This window comes from Aquarana catesbeiana, linkage group LG06, assembly GCF_042186555.1.
Source record: "Aquarana catesbeiana isolate 2022-GZ linkage group LG06, ASM4218655v1, whole genome shotgun sequence".
Taxonomy (NCBI): Eukaryota; Metazoa; Chordata; class Amphibia; order Anura; family Ranidae; genus Aquarana; species Aquarana catesbeiana.
In genome coordinates this window covers 51,803,262-51,829,173 of record NC_133329.1, presented here as the reverse complement: position 1 = coordinate 51,829,173, position 25,912 = coordinate 51,803,262, and the positions used below count along the sequence as shown (strand labels likewise).

Genomic DNA, 25,912 nt, shown 5'->3' with positions numbered 1-25,912 from the left:
AAGTCAGACAGACACAATAGAACAATGCAATATAGCCAAACCCCAAACGACCCAGAAAAGAGTCCACAACAGTATGAAACAATATACAGTATCTCACAAAAGTGAGTACACCCCTCACATTTTTGTAAATATTTTATTCTACCTTTTCATGTGACAACACTTAAGAAATGACACTTTACTACAATGTAAAGTAGTGAGTGTACAGCTTGTATAACAGTGTAAATTTGCTGTCCCCTCAACACACAGCCATTAAAGTCTAAACTGCTGGCAACAAAAGTGAGTACACCCTTAAGTGAAAATGTCCAAATTGGGCCCAAATAGCCATTTTCTCTCCCCGGTGGCATGTGACTCATTAGTGTTACAAGATCTCAGGTGTGAATGGGGAGCAGGGGTGTTAAATTTGGTGTTATCACTCTCACTCTCTCATACTGGTCACTGGAAGTGCAACATGGCACCTCATGGCAAAGAACTCTCTGAGGATCTGAAAAAAAGAATTGTTGCTCTACATAAAGATGGCCTAGGCTATAGGAAGATTGCTAAGACCCTGAAACTGAGCTGCAGCACGGTGGGCAAGACCATACAGGTTTTATCACAGCAAATTTACACTGTTATACAAGCTGTACACTCACTGCTTTACATTGTAGCAAAGTGTCATTTCTTCAGTGTTGTCACATGAAAAGTTAAAATATTTACAAAAATGTGAGGGGTGTATTCACTTTTGTCAGATACTGTATGTGTATATATATATATATATATATACACAACATTCCAGTGTGGTTGTACAGCGAGTCTGATTAGTACAGAACAGACTGGGATTCTCGGTCACCCTGTGCCCCTGATAGACACAGGGCAACTTAGACATAGGAGGTGCATAGGAAGCTGAAACAAGGCTTTCCCAACCTCTCCAAGAACAAGAACAAAACTTGTTGGGGTAGAGAGATGGGGTGAAAATATGGCACATGTATGTTGGGGTCTGTGATATTAGAGCATAAAATGTTGGGGTGAAGGGTACTGTGATATAAGGAGACAAAATTGTGGGGAACAGCAGTGAAGTCATCTGAGGGTAAAAAATGGGGTGAGATGATATAAGGGCACAGAATGTTGGGATGGAGAGTTGGCTTGATATTATGGCACAAGATGTTGGGGTGAAAGGTGCTGGATAGTAGGGCAACAATGTTGGAGTGGGGTGATATAAGAGCACAGAATGTTGTGGTGGATGAGTGGGGTGATATTAGTCCAAAGACTGCTTGGGTGGAGGATTGGAGTGATATGGTATACGAAATGTTGGGGAATAGAGGTGGGTTTCTTAGGGCCCTTGGCATGGCAATTCTGGCACTAAATCTTTGACAGATGGTTTAGAGGTGAACAGTGATGATTGGAAAGTTAAAAAAAGACTTACCACTGGAATGTTTGTTCACTTTTTTGTCATTATTTTCCAGTTCCTTGATAATGAAGTAGTTGTGTTTTCTCAGCGATAAATATAACTTGTCTTTATCAGCCTCTGGCCAAGAAGTGACAACATTGTGAAATTCAGTCATTTTTTCTTCAAACGTTTCCTGGGTGTGCAAATTGACACATTGTTCCCGAGTGATAAGGTTTTGTGCCTTGAGATCATCTAGAACTGGATCCAATGTACTTAGTCTTCTCTTCAGTTGGGACCAATGGTGGACCACAAAATGCTCTCTAGCTGAAATAGCAAAGAAGGACAAACTTAATAATGCTGCTAGTAAATGATATACAGTAATAGGACCTAAGCTATCAACAAACACCAGGAAACTTATTTTACTCATGTTTTATTAGTAAAATGTTAACAAGGTTAACGTTGATGAAGTTGAGAGAGATATTGATTTTTCCATATCAAAAGGATGATAGTTTGGTGGTTGCAAATATATGGGTGTATGTGAGTGTGTGCTCACAACAAAGACAATTTTTGAGGTTTGTATAGAAGAGCTTCTCATTTGTCCTTAGGGAGGATAGCCCAGTTAAATTGGTTTGATCATAGTAAAGACCTGTATCCGTAAACAGAGAGTGAGTGGCCTCACAGGATAATATAAAATGTGTTCAAATCTATAAAATGTACCATCATCCAAGTTAATTGAGAGAAAATGTTTGGGAGTGTGGGCCCCACCCCAGACTCGCCAAGAAAGAGAAGGCAAGTGGACTATCTGGGTACATGTGAAGAAAATATACGTTGGTAGTACAAAACACTTATAAAAATTCACAAAATTTATTGATACAAAATAACAAGAACAACAAAAATTACTAAAAAAGACACAGATGACATGGTATTTCAACTAGTTTCACGGGTTTACCGCTTCATCAGGAAATACATCTGCGGATGAAATAAAGATACAATAATATATAGAAATTCCATGTGAGGGGGTATTTACAGAATCATAAAAATGGGGAAAAGGGTGAGAAGATAATGGTTATATAGGGCTGCTTACCCATGCTTCAGTAAGTGCAAAGAACCAAGAAACCCGGCAAGATCTCCAGCGGCGATCTTGTGCAGGTGTGGACGGGGATGCAAACCACAGTGAAAAATTGAGTGATAAAAAGAGAGGGAGGAAAAGGCAAGAGATAAAGAGGGAAGGAAAAATAGTCAGAAAAGAGGGAAGAGAAAGATGGAGAAAACAGGGGTGAAAAAGATGTGAATAGTTGTATCAGGAAAAGAGCCAAATATAAGCCAAGTGTGTGCATAGTGGGGCTTTATGTGAAAGCAAAACGTGAGGGATGTGAACGTGAGGCACATGCAATGCAGGTGAAAAAGGGTGTGCAACAAAACGTGCCTGAAGATATAGACAGAAGAGGTGCAGTAATGACATGGCTTAATATTTATTTACCTTGGTCATAAGAATATTAATGTGAGGGATCCAGAGATAGATTCCCATTTAGATCGATACAGGTATGTATAGATCAGGGGGCAGAGTGAGCCTGGAGCTACTTGTATAAAACATGCACAGTATGAGATATCATAATGTTTGGAAGCAAAGTCCAGTATCTATAAAAATAGTGATAAGGTACAGCATTAAATTTAATATGGTGGTAATGTCTGTATCCGTCAGCATCAAACCTTGGGGCGTGTCCACCATATATGCATCATATGCAGTGGCATAACATCCTTACAAGATGCCTACAACTTATAAGCCAACCTCAATGCACTGTTTAATTGGGCAAATATGTGGCATATGAGGTTTAACCACTTCAATACAGGACACTTATACACCTTCCTGCCCAGACCAATTTTCAGCTTTCAGCGCTGTCGCAATTTGAATGACAATTGCGCGCTCGTGCTACACTGTACCCAAACTAAATTTGTATCATGTTGTTCCCACAAATAGAGCTTTCTTTTGGTGGTATTTGATCACCTCTGGGATTTTTAATTTCTGCTAAACAAATAAAGAACAAAAAAACAAGGTTTTTTTTTGTTTCAGTTACAAAACTTTGTAAATAAGTATGTTTTCTCCTTCACTGACGGGCACTGATAAGGCGGTATTGATGGGCACCAATGAGGTGGCACCAGTGAGGTGGCACTGATGAGATGGCATAAGGTGGCATTGATGGGCACTGTTGATGGGCACTAATATGCGGCACTGATAGGCGGCACTCATGGGCACTGATAGGTGGCACGAATGGGCATTGATAGGTGGCACGGATGAGCACGGATAGGCAGCACGGATGGGCACTGATAGGCAGCACGAATGGGCACTGATAGGCGGCACGGATGGGCGCTGATAGGTGGCACGGATGGGCATGGATGGGCACTGATAGGTGGCACTGATGTACTGTTATGTATGGTACTGATGGATGTCAATCAGTGCCAAACAATAATGCCTGCCAATCAGTGATGCCCATTGTAGACACTGATTGGCATCCATTGTGGACCCTGGTGGTCTAGGGTGGCATACCTTGTGGTGACATCCCTGGTGGTCCTAGTGGCATCCCTGGTGGTCCAGTGTGGGTATCAGCACAGGCCCCCCCTGTCAGAGAAGCACCCGATCAGCTCTCCTCTACTCGCGTCTGACAGACACGAGTGAGGAAAAGCCGATCACCGGCTCCTTCTGTTTTCATCGCGATCACCCGTGATTGGACGCGGCTGATCACGTAGTAAAGAGTCTCCGTCAGAGACTCTTTACCTAGATCAGTGTTGCGGTGTGTCAGACTGACACACCGCAACAACGATCGCCGCGATGGCATGCAGCGGCTAAATATCCTGAAGATGTCATATGACGTCCGGTCAGGATATTGAAACCACTTTGCCGCCATCATTTTGTTATATGGCGGGCGGCAAGTGGTTAATGTTGATAAATGTAAAGTTATGCACTTGGGTACTAAGAATATGCATGCATCATACATACTGGGGGGGTACAACTGGGGCGAATCAATAATGGAGAAAGATTTAGGGGTTTAGGTAGATCATAAGCTTAATAATAGCATGAAATGCCAAGCTGCTATTTCCAAAGCGAGTAAAATACATTCTTGTATCAAGAGAGGGATGGACTCCAGAGAGAGAGAGATATCATTTTGCCCCCCTGTACAAATCATTAGTAGACCTCATCTGGAATATGCAGTTCAGTTTTGGGCACCAGTTCTCAAAAAGGATATCGGGGAACTGGAGAAAGTGCAGAGAAGAGCAACCAAACTGATGAGGCATGGAGGAGCTAGGAGGAAAGATTGGAGGAACTGAATTTATATTCTCTTAAGAGGAGATTAAGGGGGGATGTGATCAACATGTATAAATGCATAAGTGGGCCCTATAGTAAACTTGGTGTTGAGTTATTCACTTTCAGATCATCACAGAGGTTAAAGGGGCACTCTTTACATCTGGAGGAAAAGAGATTTAATCTCCAAATATGGATCTCCTATATGAAAGGATTCTTCACAGTAAGAGCTGTGAAAATGTGGAATAGATTCCCTCCAGAGGTGGTTCTGGCCAGCTCAGTAGACTGCTTTAAAAAGGACTGGATTCTTTCCTAAATGTTCATAATATACCTGTAAATGGATACTAACATTTATAGATAAAGTTTATTCAGGGAATATCTAATTGCCTCTCGGGGGATCAGAAAGGAATGTTTTCCCCTGCTAGAGCAAATTAGATCATGCTTTGCTTTTTTTTGCCTTCCTCTGGATCAACTGTGGGTATAGAATTTTGTATATGGGATTGTATGATATTTTTTTTTCTTCCCTTTTTATAGGTTGAACTAGATGGACTTGTGTCTTTTTTTCAACCTGAACAAATATGTATATTCCCAGATTCTGAGCATCTGTAGCTAGATACGATGGCATACACCTCGTAATTCTTGTTGGTGTACTGTAAAGTGTGACAGCACTTTGTAAGAATTTTCTTATACTTTTTGAGATCTTTTAAAGGGAAGTGATCTATTGAGGTCTGCTTCCCATTGAGATCTGCTTCCCATCTAGACCAACAGAGAGGGTTTTGGTTGTAAAACTTTTTAAAAATGGCTGAATATAGCAGGGAGACTATGTCCCACGTTCAAAATATCCACTCCGCTTATCATCAGACTAATGTGAAATCTGGCTACGTCAAGATATTTGCCACAAATTTATGTTGGTCAGCTGTCACTGCCAGACCCTTCTGTGAGTTGCCCCTTGGGGCATCAGCAGAGCAGCCTACATACCCTGTGGTTGTGCTCCAGATGCAGTTTGGCACTGTACACATGGATGGTTCACTAATGGTGACAACTGAAGAGCTGACATTTATACGTTAACCGTTTAGTACTTACTAGACAGGCTGGTTGCTCGTTTTTCCTCCAAAATTTCCAACGGTCTGATGGAATGGTAGTTGTGTTGTCTCAGAGCAAGATAGACTTTGTCCTTTTGTGTATGTTTCCACTTGTTAATCGTTTCTGACAATTTCACCATCTTTCTTTGAGATGTTGTCATCTTCATTATTTTATTGAATTGATCTTGAGTCAGCAGCTTCTCATCCAGAAGATCGTCCAAAACTGGATCCACCATGAGTATTACTTTAATCAGATCCCAGTAGTGTCTGTCTATAAAGTGGCCCCGACCTTTAAAACAGTAAAAGGAGACTGTGAACCAATACCAAAATTGTGGGTGACACTCAAAGCTCTGATAGGTTTTCTTCTGTAACCAACCGCTTGGTGTGCAGACAAGGACGGCACTTGTGCCAGCTCCAAATAAGTCCTGTAAGCTGCACATCACTGCAAGACCCTGTGTGTAAGTATGTAACAGCCTCAGCCAGGGCTCCAACGAGATCATGCCCCTACATGTTTAGCTCTGCCCCGGAGCTTAGTCACGGGGAGACCTTATAATAGAGTATAAAAGTATCTCTATGCTGTTCATTTGGTATGTATTAGTGTTATGAAGAGTATTACTTATTGTTATTATTACAATATTCTGTCAGCAGGCAAACACCTCTGTGCATATAAGCATTGACCTTGACCTTTCTTATCACAACCTTCACTGCATAGGCGTGCGCAGGGGGTGTGTCGGGTGTGCATGAGCAGACCCAATTCCACCCATGTGGCTCAGATTCCTCCTGCTAATATTCCACCAAAGCCCCCAGTGGGGATCCTACATTTTTTTTTCAAATATTATGAAAATAAAATAATAAAAAATGACTGACACCAACCTTTGCCCTACTAACACTTTCCATGTGTTAATACATTTTAAAATGTTTTTTACATTTATTTATGAATATGCATGTGTACATTACACACACATACATACACGCACACACACACACGCATGTTTTAGCTTTGGGGTGCACACCCTAATACAATAGGCTGTGCACACCTATGCTTCACTGATAACATTGTATAACAGTATACAGTGCCTTGAAAAAAGTATTCATACCCCTTGCAATTTTCCACATTTTGTCATGTTACAACCAAAAACATAAATGTATTTTATTGGGAAAGACCAACACAAAGTGGCACATAATTGTAAAGTGGAAAGAAAATGATAAATGGTTTTCAAAATATTTTACAAGTAAATATGTGAAAAGTGTGGGGGGGGGGGCATTTGTAGTCAACCCCTCTGAGTCAATACTTTGTAGAACCCCCTTTCACTGCAATTACAGCTGCAAGTCTTTTTGGGGATGTCTCTACCAGCTTTGCACATCTAGAGAGTAAAATTTTTGCCCATTCTTATTTGCAAAATAGCTCAAGCTCTGTCAGATTGGATGGAGAACGTCTATGAACAGCATTTTTAAAGACTTGCCACAGATTCCCAATTGGATTTAGGTCTGGACTTTGACTCGGCTTTTCGAACACATAAATATACTTTGATCTAAACCACTCCATTGTAGCTCTGGGTGTATGTTTAGGGTCCTTGTCCTGCTGGAAGGTGAATTTCCGCCCCAGTCTCAAGTCTTTTGCAGACTCTAACAGGTTTTCTTCTAAGATTGCCCTGCATTTGGCTCCATCCATCTTTCCATCAACTCTGACCAGCTTCCCTGTCCCTGCTGAAGAAAAGCATCCCCACAACTTGATGCTGCTACCACCATGTTTCTCGGTGGGGAAGGTGTATTCAGGGTGATGTGCAGTGTTAGTTTTCCACCACCCTTAGCTTTTTTTTTAGGCCAAAAAGTTCAAGAGCACCTTCTTTCACGTTTGTTGTGACCCCAACATGGCTTCTCACAAACTGCAAATTAGACTTCTTATGGCTTTCTTTCAACAATGACAATGGCTTTCTTGTCACTCTTCCATAAAGACCAGATTTGTGGAGAGCACGACCAATAGTTGTCCTGTGGATAGTTTCCTCCACCTGAGCTGTGGATCTCTGCAGTTCCTCCAGAGTTACCATGGGCCTCTTGGCTGCTTCTCTGATTAATGCTCCCCTTGCCTGGCCTGTCAGTTTAGGGGGATGGCCATGTCTTGGTAGGATTTCAGTTGTGCTATACTCTTTCCATTTTCGGATGATATATTGAACAGTAGACATGTGCAATTCATTTAGTTTTTTAACAAATTTAGACAAATTCGTACATTCGCAAATATCTGAATTTCCGAATTTTTCTGAATATTCGGACATTCGGAATTCTAAAATTTGGAAATTCGAAAATTCGGAAATTTGAAATTCGAAATTTTGGAAATTTGAAATTCAAAATTTTGGAAATTGAAAATTCGAAAATTGAAAATTCGGAAATTCGGAAATCCAAAATATCCAGAATATGAATTTATCTGAAGTTACGACTTATCCGTAATAATGAATGCCGTATCTAAACAAATGGAATGTAACAAATTAATAATAATAAATAACAATAATAATAATAATAAAAACGTATTATTATTTATTATTATTTCGTTCCATTCCATTTGTTTAGATGCGGCTTTCTTTATTTCGGATAAATTTGTATTCGTTACGTTCACTAACAGCCAAATTTGAAAGGAAATTCCAATGCCTATAATTTAATAGTTAGTTATTGTAATTTAGTTAGTTATTATTTAGAATTTTTGGATTTTCTGATTTTTGTTCTTTCAAATTTTTCTCTTGTTTTCGGATTTTCAAAATTTTGGATTTTCGAATTTTCGAATTTCCAAATTTCAGAATTTTAGAATTTCTGAGTTATTCGATTTTCCGAATTCCGAATTTTCAAATTCCAAAATTCTCAAATTTGCGAATTTTTTAATTTACGAATTTTCAAAAAAACAAAACAAAAATTGAACTATATTGAACAGTCTATTGAACAGTGCTCTGTGAGATGTGCAAAGCTTGGAATATTTTTTATAACCTAATCCTGCTTTAAACTTCTCCACAACTTTATCCCTGACCTGTCTGGTGTGTTCCTTGGCCTTCATGATGCTGTTTGTTCACTGAGGTTCTCTAACAAACCTCTGAGGGCTTCACAGAACAGCTGTATTAATACTAAGATTAAATTACACACAGGTGGACTCTATTTACTAATTAGGTGACTTCTGAAGGCAATTGGTTCCACTGGATTTTAGTTAGGGGTATCAGAGTAAAGGGGGCTGAATACAAATGCACGTCACAGATATTTATTTGTAAAACATTTTGAAAACCATCATTATCATTTTCCTTACACTTTACAATCATGAGCCATTTTGTGTGTATCACATAAAATACATTTACGTTTTTGGTTGTAACATGACAAAATGTGGAAAATTTCAAGGGGTATGAATACTTTTTTCAAGGCACTGTATATACTGTATGCATCCCCTAAAAACTCTCAGCTTTCAGGGATGTTGACACCTGCCATAAAGTATGGGTATAAGGGCTCATTCATACACGCAGCAGCCCTTGTTGCCCATGTAAAAAGTGATCCATGGTTGATTGCATTTAAGAGGATTATTGGCAGGCAGCTTGAAGACAATATGTTGCCTCCTCACTGCCTGTTTTAACCATAAAAAGGCTGAACCACAGTGCCATAGGGCATAATGCAACAGGTGTTTCATTATTGCTATGCATTGTGGGTTTGATATATGTATAGCCCCGAATGACTGCATGAACTTGCATTGGTGGGTGATTGGGAGAGGGTGGTATTAAAACTACAGCTCAACCACCTGCTTTTACTGCTTCCTAGCTGCACATCTGAACAAGCCCCTAGTATAATGCTACATTATATAGTCTACATCTCTTGTGTCCTTGGAGGTGTATATGAGTATTTACCCACAAATTAATACAACACCCACCTTTCTAGTTGACTATTATGGTAAAAATAGGTGAATCTTTAGTGAAAATTGAGAGTAAATATTACAAGACCCCAAATTACCTTCCCTCGTCCCATCTGCACAAGGGAGATTGTGTTTTAGGGGGGAAGCCGAGGTAGTACTCATATGTATGTAAGCCCTAAAATTAAACTTATTTTTAGAGAAAGGCGCTAAATTCTCTCTTGTACCATTTTGATTGGAAGGCGTTTACCCGAATGAGAGATACTGGTTGAATAGGTACAGATAAAGCACCAATTTTCATAATAAATAAACAACACTATGACAGCTAAGTGCCTACAATGGTTTTAAAAAATATTAAAATACAGTATATAGGCTAAAATTTGATTTACTTTTATAAAAACCCTTGGCTCAGGTTTAACGATTGTGGCTTAATATAATTTGAAAGTGTTGCAGCGCTCCCAGCATACACAGTTGGCAGAAACCAGCAAGGTTTGCCGGGACCAGGTTCTTGTGTGTGAGGGTGGGGGCATAATCAGGGCCGGGACAAGAAGTGGGCAGGAGGGGCGGCTTCCCTGGGTGCAATGGTTTATTGCAGGGATGAGGGTGCCCTAACCCTAAGGGAAGAGGGGGGCGTAGTTTGGCATCTTTGCCCTGGGCGCTGGATAACCTTGTCCCAGCACCGGGCACAATCATTAAGATCCTATTACAAGACAGATATCCCATCCACTGTGCATTCGTACCAGAATCCGCACTCAGAGAATGTGAGAGTTCTGAATTTGTCCCTGAAACAGAAATGGAAGACATTAGTATTATTTGTATATAAAGACTTTTCCCAGACATGTTAAATAGTTTCAACATAAAATACAGTATATGATCGTTGTAAGTATAAATGTTTTTATACAATAGGGACATAAGGGATGGACCCTTATCAAGTGAATCCTTTTCTTGAGAGCCGTGTCTTATGCATAATGTGTAAACCGTCAAAGAAAATTTGAATGGGATCATAGTTCATTGTTTAATACAAATATATATATTGATTTATTTATCTTGTGATTTGGGGGATTTCATCAGAGTTAGTTCTTTCTTTACTTTGAACTAGTCATGAAGATGTGAATCAAGGTCCTGGACAACCTGATATTATTAGTCAGGGGTGCTATCCTATGTACAGTGCCTTGAAAAAGTATTCATACGCCTTGAGAATTCTCTACATTTTGTCATGTTACAAAACAAAAACATAAATGTATTTTATTGGGATTTTATGTGATAGACCAACACAAAGTGGCACCTAATTGTGAAGTGGAAGGAAAATGATGAATGGTTTTCAAAATATTGTACAAATAAATATGTGAAAAGTGTGGGGTATATTTGTATTCAGCCCCTCTGAGTCAATACTTTGTAGAACCCCCTTTCACTGCAATTACAGATGCAAGTCTTTTTGGGGATGTCTCTACCAGCTTTGCACATCTAGAGAGTGATATTTTTGCCCATTCTTCTTTGCAAAATAGCTCAAGCTCTGTCAGATTGGATGGAGAGCATCTGCGAACAGCAATTTTCAAGTCTTGCCACAGATTCTCAATTGGATTTAGGTCTGGACTTTGACTGGGCCATTCTAACACATGAATATGCTTTGATCTAAACCATTCCATTGTAGCTCTGGCTGTATGTTTAGGGTCGTTGTCCTGCTGGAAGGTGAACCTCCTCCCAAATCTCATGTCTTTTGCAGACTCTAACAGGTTTTTTTCTAAGATTGTCCTGTATTTAGCTCCGTCCATCTTCCCATCAACTCTGACCAGCTTCCCTGTCCTTGCTGAAGAAAAGCATCTCCACAACATGGTGCTGCCACCACCATGTTTCACAGTGGGGCTGGTGTGTTCAGTGTGACGTGCAGTGTTAGTTTTCTGCCACACATAGCATTTTGCTTTTAGTTAAAAAAAGTTCAATTTTGGTCTCCTCTGACCAGAGCACCTTCTTTCTAATGTTTGCTGTGTCCCCCACATGGCTTCTCACAAACTGCAAAGGGACTTCTTTTGGCTTTCTTTCAACAATGGCTTTCTTCCTGCCACTCTTCCATAAATGCCAGATTTGTGGAGAGCACGACTAATAGTTGTCCTTTGGACAGATTCTCCCACCTGAGATGTGGATCTCTGCAGCTCCTCCAGAGTTGGCATGGGCCTCTTTTCATGACAAAATGTAGAAAATTTCAAGGGGTATGAATACTTTTAAAGGCACTGTATCTATTGTGACAGTGCGAGGCTCTGCCGCTATGTGAATTTAGGTATTGGTTGGAAAAATTACACAGGATTCACATTAAAGCTTAATGTGAAGCTTCAGAGTATTTGTTCTGAGTGGAGAAAGCTATGCTTTAAGCTTTCTCTGGGTTTGGTAATCTCGAGTCCAAAGAGTCTTGGGTGGGACAAAACCTTCAATCCTGTGTCCAGGTTTTTCTGAAGTTCTGCAGATTGTCTATCCAGGTGCACAAATTATTTGTAAGCCTGACCTGAGGATAGCTCAGGGAAATTGCTGCTTCTTGGAGACATAGCCCTGTAAGGAGAGCTGGGTGTTCCTGCTGGAGACTGCATCCATGGTGAGGGGGACTTCTTGCCCTAGGGACTAGGAAAGTCGGCACAGTTACGCAGGTCTGGGAGACCAAGAGAGGCTCTAGGAGGCCAAGAAAGCTAGCAGGTCCTTTGGACTGGAGGAAATCTGGAAGTCTCTTGAAGAGTGAGCAAACAGGAGGACTGGAGAACCCTATTTTGAAGCCAGTTGACCCATGCAGTGAGGTACTGCAACCAAGGCTGAGTGAACCTTAAGAGCCAGTGGTCTAGGAGACCAGTGTACATAGCAGAGGTGCTGCTATTGTGAATCCAGGTTGCCTGGTATTTTTCTTTATTTGTATGTGCTGGAGAATAATCCCTGCGTGGGCAACCATTTTGTAAAGACTGTGTTTTCCTTTTTGAATAAAAGTCGGCTGCCGTGCCCTTAATAATAATTCTGACTGATGTGGACTCACATTAAAAATGCTCACCACCTCTGAGCTAACCAACCCCTAAATCACACTATATACATCTAGAGGAAAATGGGTTAGCATTGCAGTACATACAACATAAAACTCTCTTCATCTGAAACTGAATTTTAGTATTGGTTTCAGTTCTTCTATTAATGTTGGCTGTATGAAGGTCTCTGTGGACTGGACTTTTGTTAGTCTTAAATTGTATATTAAATTCTGGTTGTCATTTTTTCTGCAGTTGTTTAGCCACAATCCTTATTAGTGTTCAATGGTTCCTGTTATTCAGTTTGTCAGTAAAGTCTTGCTTTTGCCATGCTTTGTGTATACAGTCCTAACCATAGATTCTGATGGTCTTGAAACACCAAATATTTTGGCTGTTATGGTCACAGAAGCTACAGCTAAATGGACACCATAGCTCCCAACTGTCCCTGATTTGGAGGGACTGTCCCTGATTTGGAGGGACTGTCCCTGATTTGGAGCAATGTCCCTCTGTCCCTCTTCATGTGTCCCTCATTTTGGTCTGATCTATATAGTTGTATATAAAATACCCTTTTTATCTTTCAAATAGTGTTTCCCGGTGCTAAACCTTTCATCCAATTTCTAAATTGCTGCACTTGTACATTTTAAAGCCAATATAAAAGAATAGTAGTGGTTAAAAAAAAGTCCTTATGGGTTTAATTAACTTTTTTTTGATTAATTCTCACAAAAGATAAATGCTGCTTCTGGTATTTAAATTAAGCCATATAATACCAGTTTTCACATTATTGTGCCTACAGCTTTCTTTTGCCCTGCTTATTTTCTGAAACTAAGGAAAAGGCTGGAAGGTGTCCAGTGCTCCCAGCATACACCAATGGCAGGAGGCAGCAAACTTTTGATCTCCCCATTTGCCTGATATAAAAGGTGAACAGGGATGCAAATTTTTATAGCCATACCCCCTTTCTTCACGTTCTGTCAGTGGAGATGGCAACCATCATACACCATATCAGGATGCAGTGAAGGCTAGATCTTCCCATTTTCCCTGATATAGAAGGTAAACAGGGATACTGATTGTATAGTAATTTCTCCCCTCTTCTCATCCGGGAAGTGAAGAGCTCCCAGAATACACCAATGGCAGGAGGCAGTGAAGGCTAGATTTCCACATTTTCCTGATATACAAGGTGATCAGAGATACTTATTCTGTAGCCTTATCTCCCCTCTTCACATTCTGTCAGTGGAGAGCTTCCAGAATACAACAATGGCAGGCAGCAGCAAACTGTTTATCTCCCCATTAGCCTGAAATAGAAAGTGAACAGAGATGCTAATTATATAGCCTTATCTCCCTTTCTCACTTTCTGCCAGTGGAGAGATCTCCCAGCATATAGGAATGGCAGGAGACAGCAACAGAGTATGAGCCAATGGTGGGACCAGGTTGGAAAGAGAAGGGTTGAAGTGTGTGTGTGTTTGAGGGGGAATAGGAGGCACAGTAATAATGTGTGACCAAAAGCCTTTATTGCAGCCAATGTGGATTCATACCAAGTTCCATAGTTTTAGGACGTGGAGCTTTTAGCCGTGATCCTAAAACAGAAAAAAAAGCCTTGTTTTAAAAAATGCAATTCTCTTCCAGAGGACAGATTTGCATATAGGTAAAGATAATTGAGACATTGTATATTTATGAATATATAATATTTATGTTTAGGGTTCAAGATTTCTTTTGTTCTTGAAATGGTTTTAAAGTAACATTAAAGGTTCCTTTTTTCTCATTTAAACTAACAAACAAAAATTATACTCACCTGCTCTGTGCAATTGGCAATCCAATCCTCTTCTTTGGGGGCCCCGCATGCACTCCTGGGATTACATTAGCATAACATTAAAGGTTCCTTTTTTTCTCATTTAAACTAACAAACAAAAATTATACTCACCTGCTCTGTGCAATTGGCAATCCAATCCTCTTCTTTGGGGGCCCCGCATGCACTCCTGGGAGTTTCCTTCGGGAGCACCGAGCCGCCTTGCCAGCGTCCATTGACACAGAGAGGGTGGCTTGGTTCCACACCCTGCTCCCTCATCACAGAATTTGATTGACATCAGCAGGAGCCAATGGCTCCTGCTGCTATCCATCTGTGCAGTGAGGAGGGACAGAGCTGGGGAGCCGCTTCTCCCATGCACATCGCTGGTTCGGGCTCGGGCTCAGGTAAGTATAAGGGGGTGAGAGATTTCTGTATGTAATCCAACATGTGCTGACAGACCCTTGTGCGAAACCGCCACCTAGGATGACTGGAGGCTTACCAGAAAGTTGGGACCCACCTAGCATACGCTATATGGGTCAAACAGGCTTGGATTGCTCACTGGCAATGAAGGTAGGGAACCAAGGGCTGGTGAATGGTGAAGTTGTAACGTTGCTATCCCAAAGAGGTCTTCTTCATATGGAAGCTCGGACACCAACGGACATTACCCACATGTAATGAAGAAGGGGCTCATAGCGTAATTCCGTAAACCATAAAAAATTTATTAAAAGGAAAAACACTTACATTTCAGAATAAAAAGCGCTTGCAAGTAAAATGGCGGCAGTGGAGTCCTCCCGACGCGTTTCGTCATACAAGACTTCGTCTGTATGACGAAACGCGTCGGAAGGACTCCACTGCCGCCATTTTACTCGCAAGCGCTTTTTATTCTGAAATGTAAGTGTTTTTCCTTTTAATCAATTTTTTATGGTTTACGGAATTACGCTATGAGCCCCTTCTTCATTACATGTGGGTAATGTCCGTTGGTGTCCGAGCTTCCATATGAAGAAGACCTCTTTGGGATAGCAACGTTACAACTTCACCATTCACCAGCCCTTGGTTCCCTACCTTCATTGCCAGTGAGCAATCCAAGCCTGTTTGACCTATATAGCGTATGCTAGGTGGGTCCCAACTTTCTGGTAAGCCTCCAGTCATCCTAGGTGGCGGTTTCGCACAAGGATCTGTCAGCACATGTTGGATTACATACAGAAATCTCTCACGAGTATATGTTTTGGAATTTATCACCATTGCAAAATTTATGTTCACTGTATCTGCACATTCAGTTTTGGACTTTATTGCCATTTTTACATCCTGTTATCACTTTTGGTGACCCTAAGGCTTTATAACATAAGTGTTCTATATGTATGAATGTTCACAAAGTATACAAAACACTATCTTTTCACAATTCATTTTGCTATTATATGTGGTATAGCAATATTTTCTTTCTCATTTTTTAGCGCTACACTTGGTTATATATGATTTATTACAAATTTTCTATTTGTTGTGTTAGCTGCTTACATCTATGACTTTATTGGAGTAAGCGCATGGTTTATAGGTTTTTTAAGTATAAGGGGGTGAAGGGGGGACATGAGCAGCACAGAAGCTTTTTACCTTAATGCATAGAATGCATTAAGGTAAAACTCTTAAGGCTTTACAACCACTTTATACATGCTACACATTCCCAATAATTTTGGGTAAAAATTTGATTATTTGATTAAACCAACTGAATACCCTAGCCCCACCTTTCTCAACTTTTGTACCCCAGAGGAGCCCTTGAAATAATTTTTAGCTCTCAGGGAACCCTTGGTAAAACCAATTAATTGGGGTTCAAATGGGATAATGCCCTTCTTACAGTGGCGGTCAGAATGCCACTCTTACAGCTAAAAAGATCATTGGTGTCCTGAAGCTGGCTTTGCCAAGTGGCGTTGACCTCCTAAACTATGCAAACACTGTCAATCTGGAGATCAATAACCAATAAAGGAGAGGTCAATCAATCAGCTCAACAAACCCCTTGCAACCACTGGAGAAACCCTAAGGTTCTACGTAACTCTGGTTAAAGCAGAGTTTCACCCAAAAGTGGAAGTTCCACTTTAAAGTGGAATTCCACTTTTCAGAATCCTCCCCCCCTCCGGTGTCACATTTGACACCTTTCAGGAGGGAGGGGGGAGCAGATACCTGTCTAATACAGGTATTTTGCTCCCACTTCTGGGCATAGATACCCGAGCCACCCGTGGGTATCTACACCACTTCCAATCCCCCCCGCTGTCTTCTGGGAGACATACAGGTCCCAGAAGGTAGGAGGGACCAGTGGGATAGCGCAGCGTGAGTTGCGCATGCGCAGTAGGGAACCAGGAAGTGAAGCTGCAAGGCTTCACTTCCTGATTCCCTCACCGAAGATGGCGGCTGCAGCACCCGAGAGCCGAGGGAGAGATCGGCTACGGGTGCCTACATTGTGGGCGCCCTGGACAGGTAGGTGTGCTTATTTTAAAAATCAGCAGCTGCAGTATTTGTAGCTAGTGACTTTAAAAAAAAATTTGGCGGAACTCCGCTTTAAGGACTCTTCACTCCCTTACATGCCACATTTGGCATATCATTTTTTTGTGGGGGAGTGGGTACCTAGTTTTGACAGGTACCCAGCTCCCACTCGGGCCATCTAGGCAGCTCAAGCGGAAGTTCTCCTCTCCCCCTCCCTCTCATCTTCTGGGACACATCACAGGTCCCAGAAGATTGCCCAGCCATTGAGGAGGCACAGCGCGAGTTGCGCATGTGCAGTACACACGGGGCTGTGAAGGAGCAAGCTGTAACAGCTTGGTGTCCACACTTGTGCCGGGGGAGGCAAGGAAGAGAACTGAGGGTTCGGGCAGCCACATCGCTGGATCGTGGGACGGGTGGGACTACACTTTTTGTAGCTGCTGACTTTAATAAACACAAGAACAAATGGATGCTCTAGACCAGGGGTTTCTAAACTTTCTAAACAAAGGGTCAGTTTACTGTTCTACAGACTTTAGGGGGGCTGGACTGTGGCCATTGGGAGTAGAAATTGTCATGGAGTCGGTTGGAGTAAAAAATACAACGTTGGTATTAGGTGTAGGAATAGTGTCCCATCGCTAGTGCCGGTGGGAGGAAGAGTGCCCCATCATTGGTGTCAGTTTGAGGAATAATGCTCCATAGTTGGCAAGAATAGGAGAAATAGTGCCCCATTGTTGATGTTAGTAGCAGGAATATTGCCCCATTGTTGATGTCAGTGGTAGGAATAGTGCCTCAAGGACTGGATAAAGGAAAGCAAAGGGCTGCATCCTGCCCCTGGGCCACAGTTTGGAAACCACTGCTTTAGATAATTTCTAAGGGGTTTGGGGCTTTCCATCTTTTTAGGTGCTCTAAAATCTCCTACTTCAATGTTCAGATATAGTATGCAGTTAGGCAGATTCAAAAATAGCACAGCCAATAATTAGAGATAATTGTTCGCAGGCTTTAAATTAGACTATACCCAGGACTGAAGTTTTCATGGTCAAGCACCAATATTAAAAGGGTCTTATGCCGCGTACACACGAGCGGACTTTACGGCGGACTTTGCCCGGCGGACTGGATTTCGTCGGACAATTCGATGTGTGTGGGCTCCAGCGGACTTTGTTTTCTCAAAAGTTGGACGGACTTAGATTTTAAACTTGTTTAAAATTTATCCGTTGAAATCGAGTCCGGTCGAAAAGTCCGCCGTCTGTATGCTAGTTCGACGGACAAAAAGCCACGCTAGGGCAGCTATTGGCTACTGGCTATGAACTTCCTTGTTTTAGTCCGGTCGTACGTCATCACGTACGAATTCGACGGACTTTGGTGGATTGTGTGTAGGCAAGTCCGTTCATTCAGAAAGTCCGTCGGAAAGTACGTTGAAAAGTCCGCCGGGCAAAGTCCGCCGTAATGTCCGCTCGTGTGTACGCGGCATTAGACTCTTTGGTCTGACACTCACAGCAGGCTCCTTACATATGGATTACAACCTCTGGGTCTCCTAAGTATTGGCATCTTGTTTTTGTTAAGAGTGGTCTCACCATAGCTACTGATATGGTTAGGGAAATTGTAAGGTAAAATTTTGAGGGAAAAAAACTGACAGGGTTCTTAATCATTCCTCATCCTATCTAAAACAAAAAGTTACACAGTACAGCAAAAGGAGAAGGCTCTACTCCAATCTAGAAGAGCAAAGCCTTATAGGAATGCTCTATTGGTCCATTCATTGTTTATTCATACCAGGTTGTAGGGACGATTTATGTCTTCCTGAAATAGAAACAAAAGTCACCAATTAGAGATAATATTTTCATAAAGTAGATGCAAATACTATTGGAATGCAATTTAGAGGTCTATTTTTTTTTTTTTTATACCATGTTGCACAACCTATTGCCACACCTGACAGGACACATAATCATGGGTGGGGATAGCAATATCTTGCTGGATCAGATTTTGGACAAAACAAGTCCCCATAAAACAGTCTTGAAACATCCACCGAAACAGAGCCTCAAAACAGCTAAACTGTTCCACCACAATGACTAGATTGACATTAGGAGAGAGCGTAACCCCATGAGCCTATACACACTACTCCTATTTACATGGGACATTCTCTCAAATACACCATCTTTTCAAATTCTTTCCATTACTTCTATTTGTCACTGTGGCTGAGATCTTAAACGCTGCCATGGTTGGATCATTCTCCAGTATAGATGTCGGTCTCAGATTTGTGGTCGATTCAAAACCCTAAGCCAACACATGGCGCCTTAACACCTCCTTAATAAATTACCCTATTATTTACAAGCAAATAGAATCGGACATCCACCTCTTCTTTCTAATAATCAGTTTGACACTTCCCCCCCTGTTAACTGGTCGGCAAATAAAGCCATTATTAGGGGTAAGTTAATCCAGATAGCCTCAGTATGAAATAAAAAGGGTCTCCAAAATCAACGAACAGGTAAACTGCTCTGTACCAACTATACCTTTGTACAGGAACAAAAAAAGTTTCCCTGTCAGGACTTGCGTAAGCAAATAGAAGAATCTTGTATGGCCTTACACATGACCCTTTTTACTAAAGCCGAATAGGCCATTAGATGGGGCAGGCATAAATTCGACACACTAGGCGATTAAACCCAGCTCATTATTAGTTCAAAACTATCACCAAATCAAACATTTTGCATTGTCCCTTCCTAAACTGCATCTTAGAACAGGAACTCTTGCTCAAAACCCTCATTTGATAACGAGAGAATTTTTACGCTAAATTTTACGCATCTCCTGAACCTTTTGTTAAAAGTAAAGCTGAAAGTTTGTTTTTACGCTATGATGAGTCAGATCAGTAAGAGATATACAGTATTTAGGGCTTGAGATTTAGTTAGGAGGGAGAATTGTCACAAAAGGGTAAATAAGTTTGGGATGGTAATGATTGGGGAAGAGATCAGCATAAGGATATCATCTGCGAACAGAGCGCAATTGTGTTCACGCCCCCCAAATGGAATCCCTCTGATGTTGCCTAATTTTGATGGCCAGGGACTCTAGAGCTAATATAAATAGCAAGGGGGAAAGAGGGCAGCCCTGGTGAATGCTGCAGTTAATTTGGAGTCTTTGGGATTGATAACTTTTATTCGATAAAGTGGCCATTTGGTCTTTATATAAACTATGTAATATGGTTAAAAAATTGGGTCTGAACCCATATTTCTCCAATGTATAAAACAGATAATCTTATGAAAGGGAGTCAAAGGCCTTCTGAATATTAAGTGACAATAACATTACCTAACCCATCCCAGTTGGCCTGTATGGTACATATAATGTCAATTAATCTTGTCTGATCCAGAGCCTTGTGCAAAGGATGAACACAACCTGGTCCGGATGGATATAGCAAGACAGAAATTACTTAATGCTGGTGGGAAGGATTTTTGTCAGAATTTTCAAGTCTACACTGATCATTAAGATCGGGCGACAGTTGTCACACTCTGATCTTTTCTTGGCTTTGGAATGACTTTAAAAAAAGCTGCATTCTCATGTGGAGGTATTAGGGGAGACAATAGCTCTGTGTACTTTTTATAATAGTGACCCCTAAATCCAGCCAGACCAGGTGCTTTTGAAGGGTTTATGTTTAATTGCCATCTGCACTTCCCCCCACTGTAAATTCTGCCTCCATAAGTTCCTGATGATTTCTCATCAGAGTTGGAAGGGAAGACCCTGACAAAAACTCATCAGCTTAAATGGGCTGATGGAGCCTCCCTTACATGGGCGTTAACATAACGCTCTCACTCCACACTTTGAATCGGCACAATTATCCTTCCCTGTATAAAAAGCTAATTGGAAAAAAAAAAATTGGAAAGTGGGCTTCAGAGCTAGGGTGAACAAGTGAATGTTGTTCACCCCTAGACAGAAGGGAGGATTGGAGTCCCAAATTTGCAGAAATATTTTCAGGCTACACAATTGGCACCCCTGCTAAAATCCTACTCCAAACACCCTCATCTCGCTTGGATACAAATTGAATCCTCCTCTTGTCGCCCCAGCCAGTAGACCATCTCCTCTGATTACAGACTAGAGAGAGACCAACAATCATGTGCACATCCTTATCCTTTGCTTTAAATTTATGGAACCTCTTGGGGTCTACTCACGGATTCAAATCTCCCCACAGTCCATTAGCTCCAATCCTTAACAACTCTGCTTTCACCCCAGGTCTCTCCCTGCAATATTTTCAGTGGTGGACTAATAAAGGCCTGCTCCATATAACAGATCTCTGCAATGCCCAAAGTATCTTATTGAGACAAACTCTCCAAGATGAATATCATATGCTGTCCTCAGAACTCTTTCGCTATAGTAAGATCTCCCATTTTTTAAAATCGCTAGAACGACATACCGATCTAACTACAATGACGGCAATGGAGCACTTACAGTGGGGACGGAAATTATTCAGACCTCCTTAAATTTTTCACTCTTTGTTATATTGCAGCCATTTGCTAAAATCATTTAAGTTCATTTTTTTCCTGATTAATGTACATACAGCACCCCATATTGACAGAAAAACACAGAATTGTTGACATTTTTGCAGATTTATTAAAAAAAAAAACTGAAATATCACATGGTCCTAAGTATTCAGACCCTTTGCTGTGACACTCATATATTTAACTCAGGTGCTGTCCATTTCTTCTGATCATCCTTGAGATGGTTCTACACCTTCATTTGAGTCCAGCTGTGTTTGATTATACAGATTGGCCTTGATTAGGAAAGCCACACACCTGTCTATATAAGACCTTACAGCTCACAGTGCATGTCAGAGCAAATGAGAATCATGAGGTCAAAGGAACTGCCTGAAGAGCTCAGAGACAGAATTGTGGCAAGACACAGATCTGGCCAAGGTTACAAAAAAATTTCTGTTGCACTTAAGGTTCTAAGAGCACAGTGGCCTCCATAATCCTTGAATGGAAGATGTTTGGTTTGATCAGAACCCTTTCTAGAGCTGGCCGTCTGGCCAAACTGAGCTATCGGGGGAGAAGAGCCTTGGTGAGAGAGTTAAAGAAGAACTCAAAGATCACTGTGACTGAGCGCCAGAGATGCAGTCGGGAGATGGGAGAAAGTTGTAGAAAGTCAACCATCACTGCAGCCCTCCACAAGGGCTTTATGGCAGAGTGGCCAGACGGAAGCTTCTCCTCAGTGCAAGACACATAAAAGCCCGCATGGAGTTTGCTAAAAAAACACCTGAAGGACTCCAAGATGGTGAGAAATAAGATTCTCTGGTCTGATGACCAGGCCTTAATTCTAAGTGGTATGTGTGGAGAAAACCAGGCACTGCTCATCCCCTGTCTAATACAGTCCCAACAGTGAAGCATGATGGTGGCAACATCATGCTGTGGGGGTGTTTTTCAGCTGCAGGGACAGGACAACTGGTTGCAATCAAGGGAAAGATGAATGCGGCCAAGTACAGGGATATCCTGGACGAGAACCTTCTCCAGTGTGCTCAGGACCTCAGACTGGGCCAAAGGTTTACCTTCCAACAAGACAATGACCCTAAGCACACAGCTAAAATAACGAAGGAGTGGCTTCACAACAACTCTGTGACTGTTCTTGAATGGCCCAGCCAGAGCCCTGACTTAAACCCAATTGAGCATCTCTGGAGAGATTTAAAAATGGCTGTCCAACAATGTTTACCATCCAACCTGACAGAACTGGAGAGGATCTGCAAGGAGGAATGGCAGAGGATCCCCAAATCCAGGTGTGAAAAACTTATTCCCAGAAAGACTGATGGCTGTATTAGATCAAAAGGGTGCTTCTACTAAATACCGAGCAAAGGGTCTGAATACTTAGGACCATGTGATATTTCAGTTTTTCTTTTTTAATAAATCTGCAAAAATGTCAACAATTCTGTGTTTTTCTGTCAATATGGGGTGCTGTGTGTACATTAATGAGGAAAAAAAATGAACTTAAATGATTTTAGCAAATGGCTGCAATATAACAAAGAGTGAAAAATTTAAGGGGGTCTGAATACTTTCTGTCCCCACTGTATGTACAAATCAAAAAAGACCCCAGAACACATTTCAGCTATATATAGTCTCCTGACTTCCACCTTCTAAGTTACCATATATGTATAAATGGGAACGAGACTTAACTGAGGATCTAGATCTAGCTCAATGGCATAAACTGGCTCTCCTGGCCTCTAAGTCCTTCATGAATACTAGAGGCAAATTATAAAGTATTACTATGCTGGTACATGGTACACATGGGAGTAGCCTCATATGACTCAGGGGCCTCCCCCAATTGTTTTAGAGAGTGCGGACAAGAAGGGAACGCATAACAATTGATAGAAGCATCTGAAAGTCAATAAAGTATACAATTTAATTTATTCTGTGACAGGAACCAACCTTACTAAGTCTCCTTGGCATGCCCTTCTTAGTAGACCAGTTGAGGAGACATACTAAAATGTTGATCTCATTTATTTTCTTAGCAGCCAGGAAAGCTATAGCCAGATCTTGGAAATCGCCGTTATCCCATTCGATTGGGTCAAAGAAAAAGAGTGAAAGAGAAACTAACAGCAGTTTTACATGACAAAAAAGATTTATCTGAAAAAATATGGGATCCATGATACAATTTATATTTGGAGACTAGAGGGAGATCTGCCATGTTGGGGAGCAGTGCACCTCTAATCTTTGACTTTCCCCCGCTTTCTCAACTTTCTTCTCATACTACTCTTTTCTTTCTCCTATTCCTCTTCTAGTTTTCTTTTTGGATTTGATAGTTCCCTCCTAATCCTAATCCATGGTTTAACGTGTTTTGATTTCCAAGTTATTTTACCTTGCAATATGCACCATGGAGCCCCTTGTCTTCTAAATGACACATGGATATGTATTCATGTCTATCTGTACAATTGCCATCTTTTGTACTTTTGTACTTTGCATAAGAAATACCCAATAAAAATTATTGGAAAAAAAACAAATCTTGCTCTGCAAATGTCTCAGCATCTGTGAAAAAAATTATGAATATTTGTAATGTTTGTAATATGTGTATAATGTCAGTTTCTATGTGTTGCCTTTCGCTGGGTGAATGTTATATTCCCTAATGCCCCGTACACACGAGCGGATTTTCCGTCGGAAAAATCTTGGTTGATTTTTCCGACGGAATTCCGCTCAAGCTTGGCTTGCATATACACGGTCACACAAAAAGTTTGCTGAACTTTCAACCATCAAGAACGCAGTGACATACAACACTACGACAAGCCGAGAAAATGAAGTTCAATACTTCCGTGCATGCGTCAAATTGTTTCCGAGCATGCGTAGGAATTCTGCGTGTTGGAATTGGTACAGACGATCGGAATTTCCGATCGAAACTTTTTCCAACCGAAAAAATTGAAAATCTGCTCTCAATCTTTTGCTGGCGGGAATTTGGCCAGCAAAAGTCCAACGGAGCATACACACAGCATTTTCTGACCAAAAACTCTCATCGATCTTTTGCTGGCCGAATTTCCGATCGTGTGTATGGGGCATTACATTTGATCCAAAGCTAAAATAGCCTTGAGAACATTTGATCCTAAAAATTGAAGAACATTCCCCTTATGGTCAAATGTCCTTCAGTTTATTTTCTCTATTGGTCAAATGTTTTTGAACTCTTTTGGTCCAATGTTCTTATGGCTGTTTTCTCTTAGGATCCAATGTTAGGGAATGTTAGGGAATGTTGGTCACTGTTAGGGAAAGGCAACAAATAGAAACCGACATTACGGGAATTTGTGAGATTTGCATGAATGCTGAGACATTTGCAAAGCAACATTTTTACACACAAAATCCTTAGTCATGGCCAGTGCAGAGACAAGATCATTCAGAGCCCAGGGCTAAAAGGACAAATTGTGCCACCATTTTATTATGCGCAAGCTTATGAGGAGGGGGGGGGAGCGCAGCCGCCACCTCCTCTCCTTGCCGCTTCCAGCGATGGGCTGACAGAAGTAGTGATGCCACTGTCACTACTCCTGTCAGCCTTATTGTAGAAAGAACTAGTGGCGTCCCCATACCTATAATATGCGCTACGCCCAGGGTGCCCCTTCTGCCCTCCCCTTGTCCCAGCCCTGGTCATGGCAAACCTGATTCTCATCCCTACTACATGCATAGAAAATGGATATATGTCACATTCATTTCAGAATAAAACTTTCTGATAGCATACACTCACACTCTTCTAAACCACCACTCCTTGTGAAAGCTACATCAAAAGTGCACAAAAAAAAATGAATAAGTGCGTTTCTATAAAAACAAATTCTTTCTCTACCAATTTATATTTTCTGGGGGAAGTAAGAGAAAAGGAGGGGGGAGTAGTGGCCAGAACTCAATGGAATAGGTACTCAATGCCAAGGGCCTTGCTAAGATAGCTTTGATAGTAAAAAGGGTATGGTCATAGTCTACAGGTAAGTGGTGTGTAATCCAGGGCTCCTGTATTTTGTGAAATTTGGATAGCATATCATCAAATATGGCTGCCATTTTCTCATATGTCATACACAGGTGAATGCAAGATTTAAGCCCCGCAAAGGGGATTTTTGGCTTTCTCCAGGACCTAGCTATGGTCTGTTTTTTATTTAAAAGTGCCTTTATTGGGTTTTTCTGTAGAAATTTTGTTTTTTTTAATGTCAGTAAAAAGTACTTTACCATCAACCCTGTCTTTCCTGCCCTCTGGCAACTACTAAGTCAAAATTTGGCCACTGTGGCCACAGTGTGGTAAAGCCATGTCTACAAGTGCATTACAAAATTTCAGGATTTTTCTTCTGGCAGCATTTTTTATTGGATGGTAGGGTGTAATTTACTCCTTCAGCTGTTTTAAGAAATGTTGAGGTGATTTTGAACAGACATAATGTATCTCAAATCTTTAAATGTACTGAGAACTTTTGTACTAATGTTTGTTGAAAAATCTACTTGGCCAACTTAGGACTAAGATATCTGGAAGGTGCCCAGCTCTCTAGTGTCTGGAGCCATTTAGTGAAGATGGGACACTTCCTGAAGAAGCGCCTTGAGAAGAAATTATTGATAAGCGAATAAGCGCGCCCAATAGTAATTAATGTC

The 25,912-nt window shown here is 41.2% G+C and overlaps 1 protein-coding gene across 3 annotated transcripts in view; it reads right to left on the bottom strand.

Annotated features, from left to right (window-relative positions):
• The window catches only part of LOC141148399 (uncharacterized), a 112,245-nt gene that overhangs the window by 17,582 nt on the left and 68,751 nt on the right, over nucleotides 1–25,912 (bottom strand). For 2 of the 3 annotated variants that reach the window (XR_012245202.1, XM_073635862.1), the window contains exons 6-10: nucleotides 18,618–18,644; nucleotides 14,134–14,175; nucleotides 10,355–10,396; nucleotides 5,745–6,032; nucleotides 1,400–1,687 (exon numbers count right to left, since the gene is read on the bottom strand). Coding sequence is in view for 2 of the 3 variants with exons in the window: in XM_073635862.1 (XP_073491963.1) it covers nucleotides 1,400–1,687; nucleotides 5,745–6,032; nucleotides 10,355–10,396; nucleotides 14,134–14,175; nucleotides 18,618–18,644 (687 nt within the window). In the remaining variant the exon portion in view is untranslated. The remainder of the gene's footprint in view (nucleotides 1–1,399; nucleotides 1,688–5,744; nucleotides 6,033–10,354; nucleotides 10,397–14,133; nucleotides 14,176–18,617; nucleotides 18,645–25,912) is intronic. The other variant, XM_073635863.1, reaches the window with a different exon arrangement.